At 41.3% G+C, this 22,516-nt stretch overlaps 1 protein-coding gene across 1 annotated transcript in view; it reads right to left on the bottom strand.

The window, feature by feature from the left end:
• LOC115366788 (teneurin-3) overlaps positions 1 to 22,516 on the bottom strand; it is a 130,730-nt gene that overhangs the window by 61,002 nt on the left and 47,212 nt on the right. The window contains exons 3-6 of the mRNA XM_030062417.1: positions 20,788 to 21,013; positions 12,087 to 12,325; positions 4,684 to 4,812; positions 2,644 to 2,858 (exon numbers count right to left, since the gene is read on the bottom strand). Of these exons, the coding sequence (XP_029918277.1) occupies positions 2,644 to 2,858; positions 4,684 to 4,812; positions 12,087 to 12,325; positions 20,788 to 21,013 (809 nt within the window). The remainder of the gene's footprint in view (positions 1 to 2,643; positions 2,859 to 4,683; positions 4,813 to 12,086; positions 12,326 to 20,787; positions 21,014 to 22,516) is intronic.

Genomic DNA, 22,516 nt, shown 5'->3' with positions numbered 1-22,516 from the left:
GTTTCCTTAATTCACATTTCAGCCAATAAATATCTATTTTTTCCCTTATGGACTTACACCTTTTGGGAAGTTTTTTTTTTTTTTTTTTTTTTTTTTTTTTTTTTTTTTTTTTTAGTGTGAGGAGTCTTCCCATGTTTTCCAATTTGCAATTTGTAATTTCTCTCCAGTTGTGTTGTTTCGCTGCTTTTGGGGATTTAATTAAGGCCAGACAATGTTGGCAATAGAAGGAGTATTCCTACGTGGAGAAATGCTTTGTCATATAATTGGATGTTGTTGTCTTTTTTTGCTGTTTTTTTTTTTTTTTTCTTTTCTTCCCAGAAGCCCCATCTCAGGTTTTCAGTGGGTGGGATTACTCTGGCACAAGCACATGCAATAATGGCCAATAAAGCAAATCAAAAACCTCTTCTTTAAGCATGCCATGAATACAGCGACTGCCCCTTTCTTTTCATGTGCTGTCTGTCAACCACTGAATAAACGGCCAATTTACCCACTCCTGTTACTGTTCTTAGTACCTGCAATTAACCCGTATGGATGAGCTTAAATCGAGTGCAGTCTGTCAGACAAACAGCGGTGCACGACAGAGCAAAAGCCGTGGCTATAGCTGCCCTACTTGACTTAGAAGCATCTAGTGCAAACATATTTCCATAATTGCCTACATGAAGGACAATTATGGCTGTATATAAACCTGAACAAGATACACCGAGACGCTGTTTTACCAGTGTGTGTCGATGCTTGCACCATACTTTTTTTTGGGTTGCGACATGTGCTTATAGTGTTTGCCTCACCTTCACAGAGACACAACCAGCATGTGCCGTTTTTAAATGGAGTGGAGACCACAGCCACCAGGGCCAAAATGCAGCAGACAGTGTTTTAACAATGTCAACAATGTTTTTCCCAGCGTTAAGAATATCCATTAAGAACTGCTTACATCTGGCATACTCTGGTGCCATATGACCAAGTAAGGGTTTCTGGGTAAAACTGCAAATCCACAACCACAGTGCCCACAGCTAGAGTCAAAGAAACTTTGGCTACATCACCAAAAACAATGTCTATATCCAGTAAACAACCTCTAAGGTCCCTCTCTCCCTTGCTTAGAAAAAACAAAAAACCCCTATGACATCAGGGGAAAATGAAATCTATTCAAGTCCAGTTTCGCAGAGTTTTGTAACAGCAGAGACACATGTTCAATACTACAAAGAGAAAGTCTATATCTGACAAAGGTGGGAAGGCTGATGCACTTAAAAGTTGCTGTTGTGTTCCAAACAGTGACTACAACTAACAGTCAGTATCTCTCATTGGGGTCTTTCATGCTCAGTTAAGCAAATGCATCGACTGATGCCCCTGGCACCTTAACAGAATGTAATCTAAAGGCCACAGTGGACACAGTGTCCGGCATTGACAAGCCTGAGTGTCTGCGCAACAATTGCTTAAGACATAAATGCGGTGTCTTGTTAATTAGTGCTGTTTGGTCTTTGATTTTGTAAGGTTTCTGCCCTTTTTCACCTTGAAAGTGCAATCCTGCTTTCCTGTTGTCATTCGCATTGGACTTTCTTCCATCAAATAGTGGCCTTCACTCTCTTCACTTGAGTGAAGCCCATCTTTGCTAAGAGAGAATGTCAAGAAGGTGAAGCTAAGAGCTTTTGCTGTCAAGTGTGGTGGAAAATAACCATTGTCTGAGTGCTTCCATCACCATTGGTAGACACCGGACATTCTGATGCCCACCAATGCCATTCAAGAGACATTTTTGAAAATACTTCAATTTGCAAATGACAGCCATTTCATGAGGGGAATACACACAGATGCCTGCACACTGACAGGCACATAAACAGACATGAATGTGCACACACAGGAAAAATAAATCAAAGAGAGAAACTAGAACTGGGAATGTCACATGAACGGATACTTATTAATATCAAAATTCAGAACAGAATACCATTACTAGTGTTTGTAGTCTTGCCACAACTTGAACTGTGTGATTCTTTGTCTAATGTAATCTCACTGGTATGAATATGAGCTACCAAACTTCTGGTATTGACTCAGTTTAATTCACAATTCACTAGAGCTGCGACTGACAATTATGTTCATTATTGATTATTCTGTCCATTATTTTCTCGATTAATCGATTAGTTGTTTGGTCCATAATTGGTCCACCATTTCCAACAGACTCAAGTGACTTCCTAAAAAGTCTTGCTTTGTCCCAAAAAACAGTCCACAACCCAAAGATATTTTGTTTACTGTCATACAGGATCAAGGATGCTAGAAAATATTCACACTTTCCTTCTTAAAAATGACTCAAAACAATAAATCGATCATCAAAATTTTAAGCAATGAAATTATTATTCAGCTAATCGTTGCAGCTCTACAGTTCACTAAGGAGTGATTAAATTTAAGATTTTATCTTTTTTTTTTAAATGATCCAATTTGATTTGAGTATGTAACCTTGAGTTGCAGTAATGTACCCTTTTTTTTCTTCTGTAATCACATTCGTATCAGAGCGAATCATTGTATTTATTTCTTTTATCAGATTGTATCACTTAAACCGGCAGATTTTGTAATCGACGTGTCAGTGCAATTGATGAACCGTAAAGCCTGTAGCATATTCAAATTCAAAACGAGGGATACACATGTCCAATCAGATTTTACCTGTGTGTGAGATGGTGCAAGTCCCTTCCTCCCATACACTCCAATCAGTGCGTTCTTCTGTACCGAGATGTTGAACTTGAGGAAGCGTGGCTGCTCCATGCTCAGGCGAGAGCGCCAGAACACCCCCGGCGGGACGCTCTGCCCCACCCGGCGACCTATCTCCACCTGTCCAGTATCAATGGAGTTGTTCTCCTGATGCAGCACGCTCGTCCTTCCTAGAAGACACCAACACACCCACACCAAGAGCACGTAAGACATTACAGTATCAAAACATCACGTTTAAGGGGATAAAGTATTAATATCAGTCGGCGTAAAGCCCTTCATGCCATCAGCTCAAACCTTTACACTCCCATCTCAAATGTAATCTTGATATTTTTTATGTAAGGATTTGATCTCTGGGTATCAGTAAATGCTGCATTCTATCTTTTTGCCTTCAACTGTAATCTTATTCCTTACTCAAGCAGGGAGCTAACAATAAGATAGTCATCTCTTTTTCAAATGAGCGCCGGCCAAGCAAGACAGGATTAAAAGTAATGGTTCCCTATGGTCCATGATGCACTGCTCGCTGGAAAAAATGACCAGATATAATTGGCTTTTTATAAGACTCTAACAGGCCACATCTCCCATCTTTTGTGTGGTCGTGGTGACTCATAGGGTGAGGCTTTATATCAGATAAGGACTAAATGGAATCCGTCAGATATACTGAGCGCTACCTGGCCAGGGCAATAACAGCAAATCAAAACAATTTGGCGAATGATGTCCTTAAAATGTGTCCTTACAGCGCCTAGATGGAGAGACGGCCCCTTTCAAAATGACTCATACTCGAATGGGAAAAAAAAAAACAAAAAAAACAACACAGCCTGCGCGGTGCTATTACAAGGCCAGATTACATTGTTAAGGAGTGAAAAATCTGTTGTCCAATTTTCACTGTGTGAAGAAAAATGCAGCTACACTCTCTGAATTAACTGTGGTTATGACTTTTAATTTGTTAAATGGATGAGGTGGAGACATCCCGATACCAGATGGTACTATTTACCTTTGCTAGATTTAACCTGAACCTTTGCTATTTCATCTTCTAAGATATTTTTGCAAAGCCTCTAGGGCATGGGCAGGTATATAGTGTAGCTGCATGTTTACATATGTGTGTGTGAGTAAGCGTGAGTGTCTCTTTGGGCCAGACCTCCAGTGTTTGCATGTCTTAGTCTTGAATGTGTAATGAGGCCATTGCCTGTCACTTTAACTTCAGTCAAACTGAAGACTGGAAGCCAAGTTTACCTCTGGGGAGAATAATAGCCGGCTATCGATTGCCTTTAAACAGTCCAAAACCAGCCTCATGCTATCTTAATTAGCAGTACTTATGAGGATTTAAATCTAGCCCAGTTTAAACAATTGTGCTTTTGCTTGGCCTCCTCAACTCAATTAATGCTTTCATGGCCATGCATCCTAAATACCTTAGTGTGCTTGGAGATTAATTTGGTGGCTTTTTCTGTAAAGGTGAGCTAAGATGGCCTGATTGCTTGGTGCTGAATACAGAATGGTCCAAGATTATGATTAGGTAGTACAAAGCTGTCTGGAATCAGTCAATTAATATTCAGAAGGTGGAGGATCTCGCTCAACTCTACAGACTGATTTGGACATTGAGCACTACAACACTTCCCTCTGTCACTCTGACGCCTAAACGCACTGACGCTGTCAGACAAAAAGCATGCACGTGCAAATTTGCGTTTCCCTGAAATTTTACATGCTAATTAGTGTTTTTTGGCACATTTCATGACCACTGACACCTGTTAAAAGCTGCGTAATTTGTATGTCACTTTGTTGTCTTCATTTATAGAGTAAAGAAAAGTGATATTCTGCAAGCAATGCCTTAAACATGATAAAATATACAGCTGCTATGGTAATATCAATTAATTAATTTTTTCCCCGTCATAGCAATACTGATCTTGTACATGTCTTCACATTACTTCACATTTCTGTGAAGATTTATGTGGAAAGTTGTAAAGTTTTATTCAACTATGATTTAATCTTGTTCTTCCTCACCATTGTCAGAGGACAGAGCCGTCACTAAGCTTGTCTGAGTGGGCCCCGTCTCCCCAACGCCACCATTTTCAAAAGCCAGTTGGTTGTCCAACTCTTGCAGCTGCCAGTTGAGGCCGAAAAGGTGCATTGCTGTGAAGGACAAAAAAGTAAAAAAATAAAAAAAAAATTCACAGGAATGGATGAAAAAACAACCAAGCAAATAAACACACAGAAACGATCAAGCCATTTAAGCACAAAAGACCTGTGGGATAGCACAATGCATAAATCCAATGCATGAAGAAAAAAGTAGTTTAACTTCTACATTTGTGTCCTCCTTTTTTTTCCTCGAGGTTACACTACCATGGGTGGCCTTTATGTAAGCACAACGCTGAAAAAGGCCAGACAAAGTCATTTCAATCAATACTTAGGAACCCTGTTGCTCTTGCTTGTTTCCTTGGGGAGCGCTGTTCATTAACGTGCCGGAGTGTCGGCACACAAAGCAGCTACTGTATCAAAGGGAGCAGCAGGAAGAATTTCTATTTTGACACAAAGCTTTCACTTCAGACAGCCAGACAAGAAACAGGGAATAAGTCTTAAACTCCCCAAGTCTAATACAAAGGAAGGAGGACACAGAGATGCAGCTACATGTATGTGTGAGAGAGTATGAGAAAGCCGGAGAAAACGAAAAAGAGAGGGAGAAGGATTGTTAGGAAAGAGAGTTAAGAGACAGTATTGAGACAGTCACAGTAGGGAAGGAAAGAGGGAGGGTAAGGAGCTGCTGGAAGCAGCAACACTCCTCTAGTTCTCTTACATAACTAAACTGTGTCTGGCTTTCATTCAGCCAACCTGCTTTATTGTCACAGTATCGGATGCAATCAAACTGTGTTCTTGTTGTTTTGGGGAACTGAGGTGCTTCTGTGAGCGCAGCGAGAGGGCCAATCTCCTTCAAAGTCACCAGCCAGGGAACATGCTGAGGAAGCATCTTGATTTCCGACCATTTGATCTGCGGGAGGAACTTTTTTCTAACACCCCTCCCTCACTGGGAAGATGGATATTGACTGCAGCAAATAACTTGACAGGTGGAGGTGGGGGCAGACAGAATATCAAATGTGCAGCAGACCAAAAGCTTGATGGCAAACTTGTATGGAAACACACAAAGTATCAATCAGCAGAAAATGGGGCACGTGTTTCATTTAAAACCTGCCACTGACGAGCCAGTATTTTGAGATTTTGCCATCAATTAGGTTTAGCATGCTGATGGCATTTTACCCACCAGTTCAAATGAACAGGCTCTGTACATTTCCTATGTATCTGTGTGTTGCATACTCAAACAGCTGGGCTGTTGCTCCTATCAGTGACTCCAACCCTGTATAGCTTTTCATTTTCTACAGAAATTATTTTGTTTGCTGTCAGCTGTAATAGTATGGCTGCTACAGTCAACCCTGTCTCCTAAAAATGATGATCCCATACAACTAAACTGCATTCTCAATTACATTTCCAGGGACACAAATATGTTTCTAATCAACATATCTTGTATATCGTGTCGGGCAGCATTTTAGCCAGTTTCGTAACCTTTAGCCAACCAAACTACTTGGTTAAGATTAGGGAATGGTAATCTTAAGCAAAAAAAAAAAAAAAAAAAAAAAAAAACTTGGTTATGGTAACGTAACAAAATGTGTATAACATTTGCAGCAAATGAAAACCACCTTCGGTTCAAGCTGGACTCAAACTCGGGTTGACCCAAACCCTAACCCTAACCCAACCTGCCTCCTACCGTGGACTTCAGACTAAGTGATTACAAACGTTCTTGTGATACATTACAAAAAACAAAATCCGTTCCCCTCGAAACATAAGTAAGAATTCAGTTTTGTTGTATAAAAATAGGACACACTGGTCAAATTTTCCTCACTGATGTTTGACTCATTTTAGACCGTTTGTGCCACAAATCCTCACAGAAAAGTTGCTGAACCAGGTTCATCATCATTTTACCGACAAATAAAAGACCATTCTCTAAACATACTCTCATGTGACCTTAACATCGGTCACAGCACTAACATTAACACTGGTCCAATTACATATCCTCATTGGCCTGTTTGAAATTTCATATTCACAAGTTTGAATCTCAGCCTTTTAAACTTCAAAATATCACAGGTCAGCACACCATATTGTGTAAATATTTTAATTTCTAACAGAAATGACATATAACTGGCTTTTAACCAAAGAAAAGCTGCAGAGTATTGAGGAAACTGTGCACTGAGCTGGATCCCAAATTTCCCCGATCAACTCAGGAAATAAAGAGTTTAATTTCTGAGTGAAAACCCCACTGCTTCAAACCAGCCCTTACAAGTGATTGACAGCACCAACAAATTAAAACAAACCGTGGTATTTCTTGAAGGACAGTAGGTGACTTAAAATCTTGGTAGACAAAATGATGAGACAAAATGACTTCTACATATTTACCAAATTAGCATATAGCATTTTGGAAATGAGCTGCTTATATGCAAAGAAAACAGGAAAAAAAACCTCCACACCATGTTTTAACTAGATTTATGCAGATAGAAATGGATTCCACACTGACAGCCAACTGAAATGACAAACATGGGTCAGTAAACATGAGCTGTCACACTATATTCCGCAAAATGTGATATGCTTCCTTATATATACATGTATTTCTTTTTTCATATGTACACATGTTCTTTGTTCTCTTGGTTGTAAACCTGGTTGTTAAATCTGCTTTACAAATAAGTTAAACTTGGCTAGACATCAGTCTCATTATCTGAAAAACACCTTGACGGGCTTGGCTCCTGTTTGTGGACTCCATTCGGCGCGATCAGTCCAGAGATGCTGCACAGCCACATGTCCCAAACGTCCTCCCATGCTGGACATGTGTGGAGCCGGGCTGCCATGCATCCGATCCACCACAGCACCAACGTCTGGTCTCCTCTCTTTTCCGCTCTTGGTACAAGCCTGAATCCCCACTTACCCCACCAACAAATTGCTTCAAGGTGAATAGCCCTCAATTTACAAATTTGCATAAGTTATTCCTGCAGCCCAGGCCAGTTGAATTAATATTTATGGGGCATGAGCAATTCTCTTCCAGTGCAAGAAGCCAGAGAACCTGGAGTTTAATCTCTGATGTCATCAAAATGTGCACTACGCAGCTCCTCTGCTGATAACAAATGGTAGGTTGGATTACAAGTACACAACATGTCTGTTTGAGATCTTAAACCCAAATAGTCTTTAGTCTACGATACCACCAACCGCTCTGTATCAGAAATTGTAACCTGAGCCCTAGAAATTCCTCCTGGCTGCTCTCACAGTAAATTCTTCCATCTTACTGAAATGATTCATGGTAGTATTGTATACTAGTGGAGGCACTGCAGATTATGGCGCAGGGAAGGCCCCTCTCTCTTCTTTCTAGGTAAAAGAAAACCTAAATATAGATCCCAAACAACCTACGGCATCAGGAAACTTAAACAGGAATAAAAATTCTGCTTTGTTCCCCATTTAATTATGCAGATGACACCATCCTGATGGGCATCATCACCAAAAATAATTAGCCCATTTACCAGAGAGAGGTGGCCCATCTGGAGTCATGGCGTGCCAACAACAACTTGGAGCTCAACAGCCTCAAAATGATTGAGATAAACATTGTTTTCTGCTGGAACCTGCCTGCACATCTCCCCAGAAATTCCCTCTGGGGAGTCCTCGACATAAGCCGCACAGCTCCGAGCATGGCTAAGATGTTCATGTTCCCAAGGATAAGCGTCTCCGACAACCTCAGATGGAATGACAACATCTCTACCGTAAGATAGCCCTAGACAGGATTTTTTTTTCTGTCCTGTGACAAGTGAAAGAACTCAGGATGTCCTTATGTTACTCCGAGTGTGATCCAGCACATCTATCATTGAGAGCATTAGTAGTAGTAGTAAAGCACACTCCTTTGTATTCTCATTTCCTTTGTTTTATGTTAATTTAGTCAAAAAAAAAAATGGAGGACTGACTAAAACACCTTGAGAAAACGACACCTAAAACTAAAACAGAATTCCTTGCAGTGAAGGTCGACAACAAGGTAATGAAACAACCAAATCAAGTTCATTTTCTCGATTATGTCAGTCCAATCTTATTCATGTGCACAATGAAAAAAGTCTACAAACTGCTGCATAAATTGCAACCTTGTCATCGGCCTGAATTACTTTCCCAGTCTTTGTCTTGCAAGCTACTATGGAATAACATTTCCAGTCAGAGTAAAATAAAGGCTGTTCACAAATCGTCATTCACAAATCTATGATTCCCAAAAGGATAAAGTCTGGAAACTATCATGTGCAATATAAACACACTATAATGTGTTAGGTTTGTAAATAGAAAAACAGAATTATGACTGCATTAAAATGACTTTTGCGTGGTCTAATACAACCACAGATTTGGTTAACAGCTGACAGGAACTAGACTAAAACAAAATGAAATAACAAAAATGTGACCTGAACTATGAGTCACACTGTGACAAAACACTAACCCTCATTTCACATCGGGAATGGAAAATGCTTCGCTGCCGGCCTGAAGCTGAGACGCTGCTAAGCACTTGCATTAAATTCAGTTCATACCAGGCGTGCACGACTGGCGAGTCCGCAGTGGTCCTGCAAGTCGGCTGTGTTTTTTACCCTTAAGTCTATTTTCTTCTGTGAGTTGCAGGTGAAAAGCCGGTCAGTCTCCACAGTAACACAGCACATCATTTAGGGATGCTTTGCTGTAGTCACTGCATTTGAACAACATCGATCACAATCTTTATCATCATTATTATTATTATTATTTGCACTTGATAGCAGATTATTGGAAACATCAGTTTAAAACTGGCTCATCTAGGCTGATCATAAAAGCAAGTGGCGACACATTTTTAAGGTATATGATGGTAGACGGACCTATCTGAAAAAAAGCGTGTTTGTGTTGCTTCTGTTGTGTGTCCTGTGTAAATAACCATCCCACTACAAAACACTGTGCCTCTCGCTTTAGTTCCCCTGGCCCCTTAGTGTGACGTGGCAGTACGACTAAGGCTAAATGCAAAAATATGTATCAAAATTAACACCGTTTAACACCACAATTTATCTGGCGCCACCTGTACTATCTGCTATTCCCCCTGTAAATGGCAGAGCTCCATTACAAACAGAACTGCCCTTCATGGCAACAGCTTGCCAAGAGCTGTCACTTTGTTCAACCAGACCTCCCTGAAAAACATCAATACTCTGAACTAGCACGGTGTATTCGAAAAAACAAAGTCATGGAAACGAGTATATGCTATCTTAAAGCTTTACATAGAGGGTTGCTTTGTGGCGTCTAACAAAGGCAGAGAGTGAATCAATGGCTGTGCATCTGTGTGCGAGTTTGTGTGTTAATGGGACTGTCTGCGAGCTGACAGCGGAGAAGTGTTAAAGTACGAGTTCACGTTGTATCTATTTGAGACATTGCACCTGGCAGGTGAATTGGCGGCAGATGAAAGAGAGAGGAAGTGGTGGAAAAACTCTCAGACACCTGAGGCAAGTGGCAGAGGGCTGCATCTGCTTAACTCTCACACACACCAAAGGAGCTCTCACACCAGACGCTGGCTCAGGAATCAGGCCAAAAATGCAATTCCCTAACACCCGACAGGTCTACAATTAAACAAGCGAGTGATTGTTGGGATGAGATTGCTGTAAATGGATCCAATCCGGCAGAACTGCTGGTAACAAAGACTGAACAAATGGCTGCTCCTGTGCGAGCTTTTCCCTGTTTGAATCAAGTAGATTTGTCTTGAATACGACTGCAATTGAAAATAGCACCTGATTCTCACACTGTGCAGCAGCTGACGTCGAACAAAAAGGAACATATCCAGGCTAATTTTATGAAATCAGCTCACACATAACATCAAGTAACAAAACAGACAAGTTAATAAAGGGATTGTGAACATCGATATTGATAGAGCACGTTTATTACTTTCCTGAAGAGAGCACTCCCCTCTCTATTCGCCAGTAAAACATTGGTTATAGCATCTTCCCAACATAGACATATTTCTCCTTATATGACTGTGTCACATTTCCCCCCTCTCCATGCTGGATGAATCCTTATATATCTGCTCAGGGGAAAGTCACAGAACAAGATTAAGGGCTTGGATGACACGGGAGGGCATAAGCAGAGATGAATCTCTAACGGTTTTATTGCTGTGGTCAAGGCTCTAAAGGTTAGCAAGAAGTCAGCTTTGACACATGCAGTAAAAAAAAAAAAAAAAAACATTCAAAAGCCTTCTCAAAGGGAATAATGCCCACAGGACGGAGGAAGCGCATTAGTTTCTCTTCCGAAGCAAGATAAAAGCACTTCCTGTTTGACAGAATGAAAGAGTTTTGGTTCAGCTACAAAAAGGCTGTATGGACCAAGGTCTGCCTTTAAAGTTGTACTGTTTAGGACCGGTTTCCCTTGTTTTGAGGGTTTTTCCTCAACTTATGTCTCGTTTTGACGTTGCCATCTGTGCTGGCCGACAGTCCCATTTGAAGATGCCTGCCTGTGTTTTAACAGGAACCCCAGAGGATATGGATGGGCCGTGTCGTTCTGTGAGCTGGGGATCATAACTGTGGGGATGATGCACGGCCTCTTGTCAAAGGCAAACGCAGTCAGAAATGTCTCATCGGAAACTGTACTGGGGATACGGCGGCGTATCTGACTGATAGCTTAGTCAGACAGAGGAAACTGAATCATATCAGCACATCTGCAATTTCTGCAGAGGGAAGGGCACTGAAGAAGAAATACTCTTGGCAGAGATCAAACTTTATATAGATTAAGAGGCACGGCGGCTCCATTCGCTCTAGATGCCTTGTCTATCATTTGTTACGTGTCACTGAATCAGATGTATAATGTCACCACAGATACCGGGGTCGTGCTTCCTCTCCAGCAAACTGAGAAAAATCAGTCTTTTCAAGCACAAAATTTAGCAGTTTCACTTAACATGGATAACAGCGAGCATTGCACCTACACATCAGGTTACATGTATTCAGTTACAGTATTTATACCAGAACCTCGGTGAATACTTGACCCTAAATGTCTCGAGGAATGAATTCTTTCTAAATATCAGAATGTAAATGTTCCTATCAGCCTGTAAACTCACCTCAAAAACTGTGGCAAATTCCTAGGGCCGAACCATATGGTTAAATTATTTTGACAGATATGATTTCAATATGGTTCACGATTTTAGGGGCAATGATGATTTTTGAGTGATTTTTATTTTTATTGAGAACCCTATTAAAAAGATCACCAAACGAACACATCTAGATAATACAATTTGTGGGCCAGGGCATATCTGTAGCATGAAAAATATCTCATTTATTACGGTATTTGATCACACATTTTACCTTAGCTAAAAACTTCCCAAAAAAAAAAGTAAAGAAAAACAGCCTGCTCACCTATGCAGTAGCAGAGGATGATGGACAGCACGACAGCTACGCCCACAGCGATCAGGGCGGTGCATTTCCAGGAGCAGTGTTTGGGTGACTTCTTGAACTTGAAGGCCCCTCTGGACAGGCTGTTTCTGGGCAGAGGGCGCGCCGGCGTGGAGTAAACCGTCCCTGTCGCCATGGTGTAGCCTGGGGTCGCCGCGCCAAAGAAAGGCGTCGTTCCTGTGCCCGTTTTAAATAGAAAGTGTCTGCGGGAGCAAACGCAAGCACAGCAAAGGAATTAGACAAACAGTATCATGCAAACATGTGTAAAATCAGCCTCAACAAGATTATAATTTGTTTACAAGTCAGATTTAATATGAATATCCTCTGGATTTCCGCATGCAAACTCCAAAACTAGCAACACTGATAACAATGCTTTGGTGGCAGGCCAGTTTGGTGGTTAGAGACAACATCCCATAGCTAGAGGGTCACAGATTAGATCCCTGCGACTGCCAGTGTGCCCACCCTCTAGCTCAAGCTGTCAAAATGACACGACTCGAGCTAGAAAATTCACGGCAATTTGCTCCTGGCTGCATCTCCTTGTCTGACCCCTCTGGTTAAACACGTTCATATACAGCATGTGTGTCTCGATGAGATCTGCAAAGAAACTAATTTCTAATTGCACTGTTTTCAGCCAGGAAATTCAACCGGCCGGATTCCTGAACTTTCACCAAAATGCTTCATACTGTACCCTGCAGTAATTCCCATGTACATGACGCAGCGCAAGACGGATAGGGCTATAATGTAATATCCTGTATAATCCTGACATTGGACGAGGTGAACAAAAAGTACCTCATAAAAACAATCATCTCCCACTTGCCCTTTTACAACTGGGCCTTTGCTAATAGCCCATTATACCTGGGGTAATTAAGAGGGTTTAATCAAATGCACTACAGAGTGATCGTCCTATTAACTTTTAAACCCCACGTGAAAAGCTCTTAAGTAAATGAATTAAGCCTTGTTGCCACTCTTGCCACTGCTTAGAGATTAATACCCAAATGCCTTCAGGCTTCAGAATACGGCCAGGGAAATTGGACAGACTGACCATGCATTGCAAATGCTCTTTGAATCCAGAACTGAATAATTTCATTACAAAACACTGTATGTACACCTTGGGGAAAAATACCTAATATGTGTGTTTGAAAAGATTTTGTCAACCCTAACAAAAAAAAAAGGTGGATAACTCAATTCTTTAAGTATCAGCACATTAGCACTTGCTTAATTGTCACATTTAGAGAAGCTTTATGCTTAACAAATCATCTAAAGGTAAGTGTCATATTTATGACAAAAGAGATATGGCTCATTAAGCATCTAACGTGCATGCTCAATACCCCTCACATCTCAGATAAGAACACATCTCTCTTTACTGGTTTCTTCTCTCTCCAATTCTTCCTCTAACATCTTTTATTTTATACAACGTATTATACAAGTCAATTAGTCTGTGCTTTATGTGTTCTATAGATCCCAGGAGGAGTGGTTGCCATGGCAGCCGCTTGTTCAAATACACCAATAAACTGATAAAGCATTACTTGCTGATGAATTATTTGTGTGGCATCTGTGAAGTCTCCATGCAAGTTTTGTAAAAGCTTTTTTTTAAATCCTGACAGTAAATTTGTGCTAAAAAGATCAAGAAAGCCTAATTGAGTGTATAATCTGAAAGCCCAAGAGCTGAGTGGCGTAAATCTGCATAGTGGATACGAGCAAATCAGAGTTTCTCCTGCATAACAGATAGGTGCAGTGGGTCGCCCTGCCTTAAGGAGCTGCCAATCCACCTAAAGTAATTTCATTAGTATTGGTTTGGAGAGTTTCAGTGTCACATAATGGGCTAAATGCTGTTTGTGAAGCTTTTTCACTCGGATGATAAAACACTGTTGTCAGTGAGTTTTGGTCATAATGGGGATTTAGCAAACACATTTGGTCGCAACGTGCTTTACGGAGGAGGACACACATTGCAAACTTTAAAACACATATTTCAGCACCACCGCTCAGATTTCAGGCATTTCCTATCTCCTGAGAGCATGTCGCCAGGCTAAAAACTCCTCTGATCAATTCTTCACTGAGAGAACAAATGTCAGATTTGGATCGTCTGGCTTCTCTATGCCCTGATTGACACGTGCTGTCATGGACAGACAGGGATTCCTTTTAAAGGTTACGGCGTGTCACCGTTGGAATGTCAATGCTCCCGCGTCTGGAACCTGAAGAAAGCAGATTCCTCTATCTGGAACAATATGTACTGTAGCTGCAGCAGACGAGAATATGCAGGAATTGAGGTCAAAACTTGCACAACGTCTGAGGCAGCAGACACGTAGTCAGACAGACAGACAAATAGACACCCCTGTCTTGGGAGTTAAGTGTAAGTGGATGCAATCTGATGAGGTAGACAGAAAGGGATGTGAACGTGTCTGTGCGGTCTGTGTGTATGTGTGTGTGTGTATTCTGTTGTAGGGAGGCATATTGCAAGTAGCACAGATGAGCAGAGGACTGTCTCTGCTTGAAGCTAACTGCGTTTTTATTTATGCAAAGATGTGAGTAAGTAATGTTCTTGTGCCATGCAATTCAAACACAGCTCAATTAAAATGCCCAAAATGTAGGAAGTATAAAACCATGGAGCACATTGTTATACTGAAAATTGAAAAACTGGTCACACGGGCCATAATACTGTGAAATAACAATCATTATTGTGCAATTAAACATGCAATTACTTAAAATAAAAACATTTTTAAAATTTTAAATACTGCTTGTGTTGCTTTTGATTGCATGCCTCATGAGGAAATTCCAGTAAACACGCACGGAAAGGCTGAAAGTTACATATTATGTTCATTTTTTTATCATTTTACTGTGTATGTGGGGGCACAGAGTGAAATTGCAAGTTGTCAAAATGTCCCTGTGCCAATGTCACCAAGACTAATTCCCAGTGTTGTACATGTATTGTACACAGCGATTAAAGTAATTTGTATTGCAATGTTTTTCATGTCAGTCTTTCTCCTACACAGCAGACTGAACGGGTCCAGAGATGAAATGCTGTTGGACATGATTAACAAACAGAGGAACAGTGTAAATGTCTGCAGCTATACACACTGGATGACCGGCTGTAATTGATTACAGCCAGTGTGACGCAACGAAGCGCATTACTATGCTAATCCAGCCGGCCTTGTTGATAGCAATGTGGTGCATGTGCGGGTGTGTGTGTGTGTGCATGAGATAGAGAGAGAGACAGAGAGACAGAGAAAGAGAGAGATACAGAGAGATACAAAGTGATAAAGAAAGTGAAGCGACAGAGAGAGGGAACTCTGAGGCAATCAAAGAGAGTGAAAGACACTAAGAAAGAAAGACAGTGACTGAAGGAGGTAGAAAGACAATGAATAAAGACACGGAAAAGGTGAAAGAGAGAGAGACCGAGAGAGAGAGAGAGTGTGTGTGTGTGTGTGTGTGTGTGTGTGTGTGTGTGTGCATGAGAGAGAGTGAGAGAGTAAATGAATGGCTGTGTGTGTCAGCGTGATCGCAGTGTGTTTGTGTGCCCGCCTGAGAAGACTGTAACACAAAGGCAGCAGCCAGCCTGGTCTCCTCTGCTCTCACAACATTGCTTGTCATCAGGATGACATTTGAAAACATCCTCACGGAGGACAAAAGCCTAAACAGTGAGTGGGTGGATTTGTCTACGGCTAAGCTCCAGCTGGAGGGGTGAGGGAGCACACTAGAAACAATGCGAATCGGCACCCTCAGAATATGTAATCTGCCTATTAGCCGCTGTTTTGTGTTAGCATTAGCATTTCAAGGTGAGTGCGGGAATAATAAGGGCCCTTTAATCCGCAGCTGAGAAAGACTGCAGATGTGCACACTCTTTCCCACTTTCACTCTGTGCCTCTCTTTTGCCGTCGTCGGCGATCTCCCACATATCACCACCTGCCCCTTCGACAGGGGGCCTGCTAGCAGGTGCTATTCTGGTAACGGCTCCGGCGCCTTGTCTGTGTGATGGTATTTCAGTGGCGCTGATACTTTCTGTGCTTCCCTGCCCACGGAGATCAGCGTGGTGCCATCTTGATACGCTCCCTCGGATCGCTCAGGCTGTTTGCACATGGAATTATTATATTTAACGAGTTTGATTAGGCTGGACGTATGAAGTGTTGAGCTTTTATGCATATAGATTCAAGATGGTCTTCGCTGTCCACCTCCAGGCCTGTGACAGTGGCTCTTTATTCATAAAAGGCAGTCTTGGTGGGGACATTTACACCCACCACTACGAACTGAATGCTGGTGAGTTGAAGACAGGCCATTTAAAAGTTATAATCTGTGGCATTGTCATGTAAATATCCACTGAGTGCACAATCAGTGCCACATGAAGGCTTTAGCCCGGGATGTTTTTGACTATGTTGAAGATCAAGCACTAAAAACATATTGAAGTAAATTATTACATATTTAAACAATGCATAAACTACTGCGAATATCAACAATATGCACCACAGAAGTCAGTATTAACTTTTTAAAAGTAGGCACCTCATAAATGTTCACTTTTAATGCCTACATAACCCATTTTAAGTCAAGATTGCCCTTTATATATCTTTTAAACAGCTAATCAAAGTAAAAATGCTTCCATGAGATAATGTTTGTTTGGCTGCACTCCATAAAAACTGATACTATAAAAAATATATGCAATATAGCCAATACCAAGTTTATGAAAGCTTTTACATTTTCTGCTTTAAACACCATGTTTCCCAGCAAAACTCCTCCTGGCACACAGGGAGTGATGGATTTTATGTTGCCGGCAGCAGCAACAGTGCTTTATTTGGAATAAATAGAAGAACTGGGTGGTTAGTAAGAGCATGAACCGTGATATCCAACCATACAGCCAAAGAGAAGAGCTCCATCTTCAGAAACTCAGAGCTCACCAAAAGAAAATTCAAAGAGGGTGCTTCCTAAAAAAAAAAAAAAAAAAAAAAAGAGTCCTTTTACTTCACATGAAGTAAAAGGACTCCACCCTTCATGGTTCAAGGCTCCACAGGTTCAATAAGGACTCTGTCACTGAACTGAACAAACAGGTGAGCCAGTCGTCAAACATGACAGTGTTAAAAATGCGGCTACAGCCCGGCACTTCAGCCTCTGCTTGCTCTGCAGTTCTCTGCCACTGGATGGTTTTAAACGGTGGACGGGAGACCTTTTAGGAATTCACAATTCAACAGTCTCTGGAATTACATCGCAGGCTACTTTTTTATTATTATTGCCGACTTACTTTGCTCTCTGCCCTGTCCCTGAAATGCGTTGTGTTTCGTTAAATCACATATCATTCAATGTGGAGGATAAACTTCATGAAACTGATTACAGATTATTTTCGTAAATGAAGATTTAGGTTTAAACTGAAGTGGTGCAAAGCAACTCGGATTATTTAATAACCTAGATTGTGTCATTTAGAACCCCATATTTACTAAATTTTGATCCCCCTCAATCCAAGATTAATTTAATCCCAATTTGTCCACTCGGCAGGCCACTCTTCTAGTTGGCTTCTGTTAGTTGGCTGGTTAAGTGAAGACAGTGGTTGGTCGGGTCGGGTATGAACACGACACGATGGCTGGCGGGCCAACAAGTTGGTTTACCTGCTGATGTGAGGCGTGACAAATCTGATTTGAGATTCACATGTGCGTCCCATGCCAACATTTCCATACAAACAGTGACACAACCTGAGAGGTAAACTCGGCTCCTATCGGGATTACCCGCGCAATTCTTTTTCACCCCCGAGAACAATTCTAACACATTTTCCATCAGGAAAATGTACTGTCAGTGGGACACTGTACCACGCGATGATTGTGGAGCCGAGACATAATTTCATTTCACCAAAAGACTCCCTTGACACATGAATCCAATGAGGATTGACAGTACATTTATAACTGTACCGTGTGGCTGGGCAGACCTTCAGAAGTCTCATTTGGAAATGTCATAACGACTGTTCTAGCTGAAGCTCGGTGAATCTAGGTGAGAAAATGCTGAAGTGGGTTCCAAAGGACATACATATGTAAGAGTGGACGCCTACCTGCACCTTATCCAGTGGAGCACTTATATACCATATTATGCTATAACCATTACAAATCAATTCCACATATAGAGTCTATTTTAAATAAAGGATTGAAGTAGTGCTCAAGAATAATTACCTCACAAGTACATTGGGCTGTTTTACTCTCATGGGACGTGGCAATTCATATAATAATGGAATTCAATAGAACATTTATATAAAGCTAATTGAAAATATCAGTATTTCTGTGGAGGGAAGTGGTAAAAAGGGGAACCTGGGGGGTTTATTAAAAGCACTCCAGACACTTTAAAGATCTGAATGTATTCTCAGCTCTTGAGAATAGTACCAAACCACAAGCAGTAACAGAGCACTGTTGCCAATTAATTGAGTCCTTTAAATAGAGAGGTCTTAGCATAAAATAGAATAAAAGCTGAAGTGGAATAATAATTTTGGAATTTGTTTTCAGTGGAAAACCTGCTTGTCTCACTCTGCGAACTGTTAAATTAGTTTCGCAAGACTTTTGACTCGAAATGGGAAGTATGTCATGATCTTTCTTGTTTTTGTATCAACTCCATTAGTGATTGTCAGACAATTAATGATACAGTTTAATTTGTGTTTATCATGTCAACTTTTATTTGATTTTTGTGTGTGTGTGTGTGTGTGTGTGTGTGTGTGTGTGATTAAATATTTCACCCACTGTCACAGGGACCAACTTGACTACAATTATAACTGGTTTGTCTTGTCTGATCTAAAACCACTACATTTGTCTAGTGCGCATATTTTTAGAAATACAAAGCACTTCTAATCCTTTTCACCTTTTCACCGCAGTAAATGAGTCTAAAGCAAACCTTGTGCTGCTTTCACAAGATGCTAAGATCAAGAGACTTAATTTACTCTCACTATATAGTTATATGATTATAAGCACAATAGGTATTGAGTGGAGCACTTCACTCAGAAAAAAAAAAGAAAAAAGACAGCCAAAAAACAAAACATTTAAAGCTATTCACTTTGAAAACTAGCTGGTGTTGGTGTAAAATAAGCATACTTGTGTTTTGAAGACCAACATTTTATTGGGTAAATCACATATAATTCACTACTGTAAATGACTATGAAATTAGCTAATGAAATGAGTGCCCTATGAGTCCTGAGTGCTTTATTCTCAAAGAGGTAAAGTCACGAAAAACATGCAAGGGAATACATGTTTGATCTCATCTCCATTTACATTTCCCACTTACAATTTATATCAACTGCCTCATCAAAAGCAACTTAAAATGAGTGATACTACAGAGTGAGGTGGGATTCAGTTAGAGCAGCGGTACGTAAAGATATAAAGTATACAAATAAGTCAATGTTGGGATGTTAAGGTGTTAAAATGTGAGATGTTTTACCTGAGGCCACCCGTATAAATGCTGCACCAGATCCATGCAAGGATTAGGCCGGTCCAAAAAACCCCTGTCGGCAGCCTAATGAATGCTTTCTGCAGCTTCTGTTTACATTTCACAAAATGGTAGTTTACTTGACATCTGCAGTTACACGGTGAACCGGGTCTTCCCTTTGGCCCCATCAGTTTGCAGCAGCCTTCCATTCCCTCCCACTGACAAGCACTTGATTTAGAGTCCAATGCGGTGATAGTGATTTATGCATTGGCTGATGATAGGTGTGCACATATTGTTTTGTCGATACCGCTAAGACAGCTCAAGGTCGCCGCACGGTTAGTATTCAATCACCGCATCTTTCCCCCCAGAACGAGAAACAGTCACTATATATCCCGATTGATTTGGTCAGATCATAAGAGGTTGTTACTCCACGCTGTCAAAGACAAAATTCAAAGTTTAGATTCATCTAAGCCTTGGAAATGGTACTCGGTGCCAGTGAAATACCAGGCTAGAATGCAATCATCTACTCGAGGCCATTTTGAGTCAGAGCACAATGTAGCACACTTCATTAGCCAGGGTGCTTTGAACCCACCGATTGAGAGAGATGTAACCGGTGTTTCAGGAGGAATATGGCTGGCAGAGGCTCTGTTGAGACAGTTGCACCATGCATAGCCAATCTTGATATGAAATAGAACTCATGAAAAATATCCACATAAAGTTTTTGTTAAGCCTGTCTGGTTTGAACTAGCAAGCCCATGGATATTCGCACTGTTTAACTCTAAACATATGCTCTGCTTCAGTGTGCATCAAATTTAATAAAACACCTTTAATATCAGGTGCATATAAGAATGGAGCTCCCCTTGATTTCCTACAACACACCAAAACTAGCTAAATTAAAAGAGAGCCTAGTGAATCTAGGGTGTGGGGGGGGGTCTAAAATGATGCAAATGAGCTTTCAACTGAGGGGACTGAATATAGTTATGACTACTATTTCCCCACGAGTTTGAAAGTCTTAATAACTCTGGTCTGTGCCGAATATGGATCTAGGAAAAGTCTCCGAAGGACACTTGAAAGTTGAAATATTTCAGTTTTAAAATTTTAAACAGCCATGATCTGAGTGCGGCTTGGGCTTTCTGGTGTTAAAAGGCCATTATCATCTTCTTTTTTTCCGTCAATGAAAATGACTTTATGATAACATCTGGAGCTGATATTCCCGGCTCATGTGCACTGGCTTATTAAAGTCCCACTGCTGAGCATGTCACCAGGCCCAAGTGCATTGTGGGTCACTCACCTGCTCTCCAGGGCCACATTGCTGCCCAGGACCCAGCTGTCCTGCAGCTGGACACATTCCGCCGTGCTCTGCAACTCGGCCGCCAGGCCGGCTGTGGGCGGCGGGCTCGGGCTTCTTTGATTGGCCAGTGAGCTGCGGCTCAGGGACGTGATGGATGGATGCTGCTTGTGTGGTGGGGGAGCTGGTGGAAGAGGGGGTGGGCCTTGCTGACTGGATAGGTGGTCGCCTGGAACAGGAGATAGAGAGAGAGAGTGAGAGAGTGAGAGAGCAGCATTATGTGAGTTTGAATAGTCTAAATAGCAACAGAGGCAAAATGCAATATTTTCTTTCACTGATTAAAATTATGGCGTTGGTCAAGACACTCGACTGTTACAAGACGGCAGATGGAGGCGAGTATGCATCTGCCTTGCATGCAAGATATGAAACCATATAGCCACCTAACAGACCCAGAAAAGTAAATACAACCGAGAGCAAGACATTAAAATGAGATGCAACCGCTGCAAAAAAGAAGGGAAATAAGAGCCATTTTTATGGCGACACACATAATAATTGTCGCAAAACGCCACACGGCTGACAGTTGGGTTCTCTTAAACAGAAGGTCACTTAGAGTGGCAGCTGTTCTTTTATGGGCGCTTAACGCGATGTTTCACGTTTGATTACAGCCAGAGAAGACTCTCAAATAACTAATGACCAGAACATCCATTAGAGCTCTGGGAGAACAGGTTTTCCAATTTCACACAAAGCTGTGTAATTGGCCCCCAGAATGGCATGTGGTGATTATCTATCCATCTTCCCTGTTTAAAAGGTAAAAACCCACAGTGCTGACAATTCTGATTTGCTCCAGTGAGCTCCAAATGGGTGCCGTCTTTTTTGCCTTACAGAGACTTGGAGAAGATAGAGGAAGCTGAGTGTTGGGTCTTTTAAGAGCTGTTGTTATTTTTGCATTGACAGCATGAATTTTTATAAGGCCTAAAGGAGTTAAATTTAGAGTATCTGAATATTGGAGGTCGGGCCTGGCATACGATTTAAACTTTGCTGAATCAACCCATAACAGCAGGGCCTGAAGCTTTGTGATGACTTCGGGCCAGGGATCAGGGTCTGAGCAGCACTGCGGCTAGCCTGAGCACCACAATAACTTTGCTTAAAGGACATTGGGCATTGTTTTGAAAATAACTTTTAGCGGCAATGCAAATTTTGTCCTTGTCTATGTGCGTCTGCTTTTTTTGCTGTGTGTCCTCCTATACACAAAACAAATGCTTCAATGCAGACAAATGAGCTCTACATCGGTTACATGGTGCTAGGAGGAAAAAAGTATATGTGCCATTCACAACAGGAAATAAATCTCCGCTGCTTGGAGCTACACTCCTTTAGGCTACGCGTGGGCTATTGGCACTACTCTCTCGCATGCTCTCAATAGGATAAAAAAAAGATAAATTCAATGCACTGTGCTAGGAACATTGTGAGGACAATGCTGCTTACCAAGAGGAAAATTATTCTAAAAGTTAACTGCAGGGAGAGTGGCAGCGGTAATAAAGTTTGAGCAGGGACGGACAGTATGGATAACTTTCATGGCTGATTACTTTCAGGATTTTATTGTTTTTATTGATTAATGGGCATCTACCTCATACAACACAGAGGTCTACATCTGTAAATGCATACACACATTCATCAGTTACACAGATATATAGTCAGATAGACAGCTAGACAGACAGATAGATGTTTGTTTAAG

This window comes from Myripristis murdjan, chromosome 10 (genome assembly GCF_902150065.1).
Source record: "Myripristis murdjan chromosome 10, fMyrMur1.1, whole genome shotgun sequence".
In the NCBI taxonomy this organism is placed as follows: domain Eukaryota; kingdom Metazoa; phylum Chordata; class Actinopteri; order Holocentriformes; family Holocentridae; genus Myripristis; species Myripristis murdjan.
The sequence above is the reverse complement of the archived record's forward strand: the minus strand, read 5'-3'. Positions and strand labels throughout refer to the sequence as shown.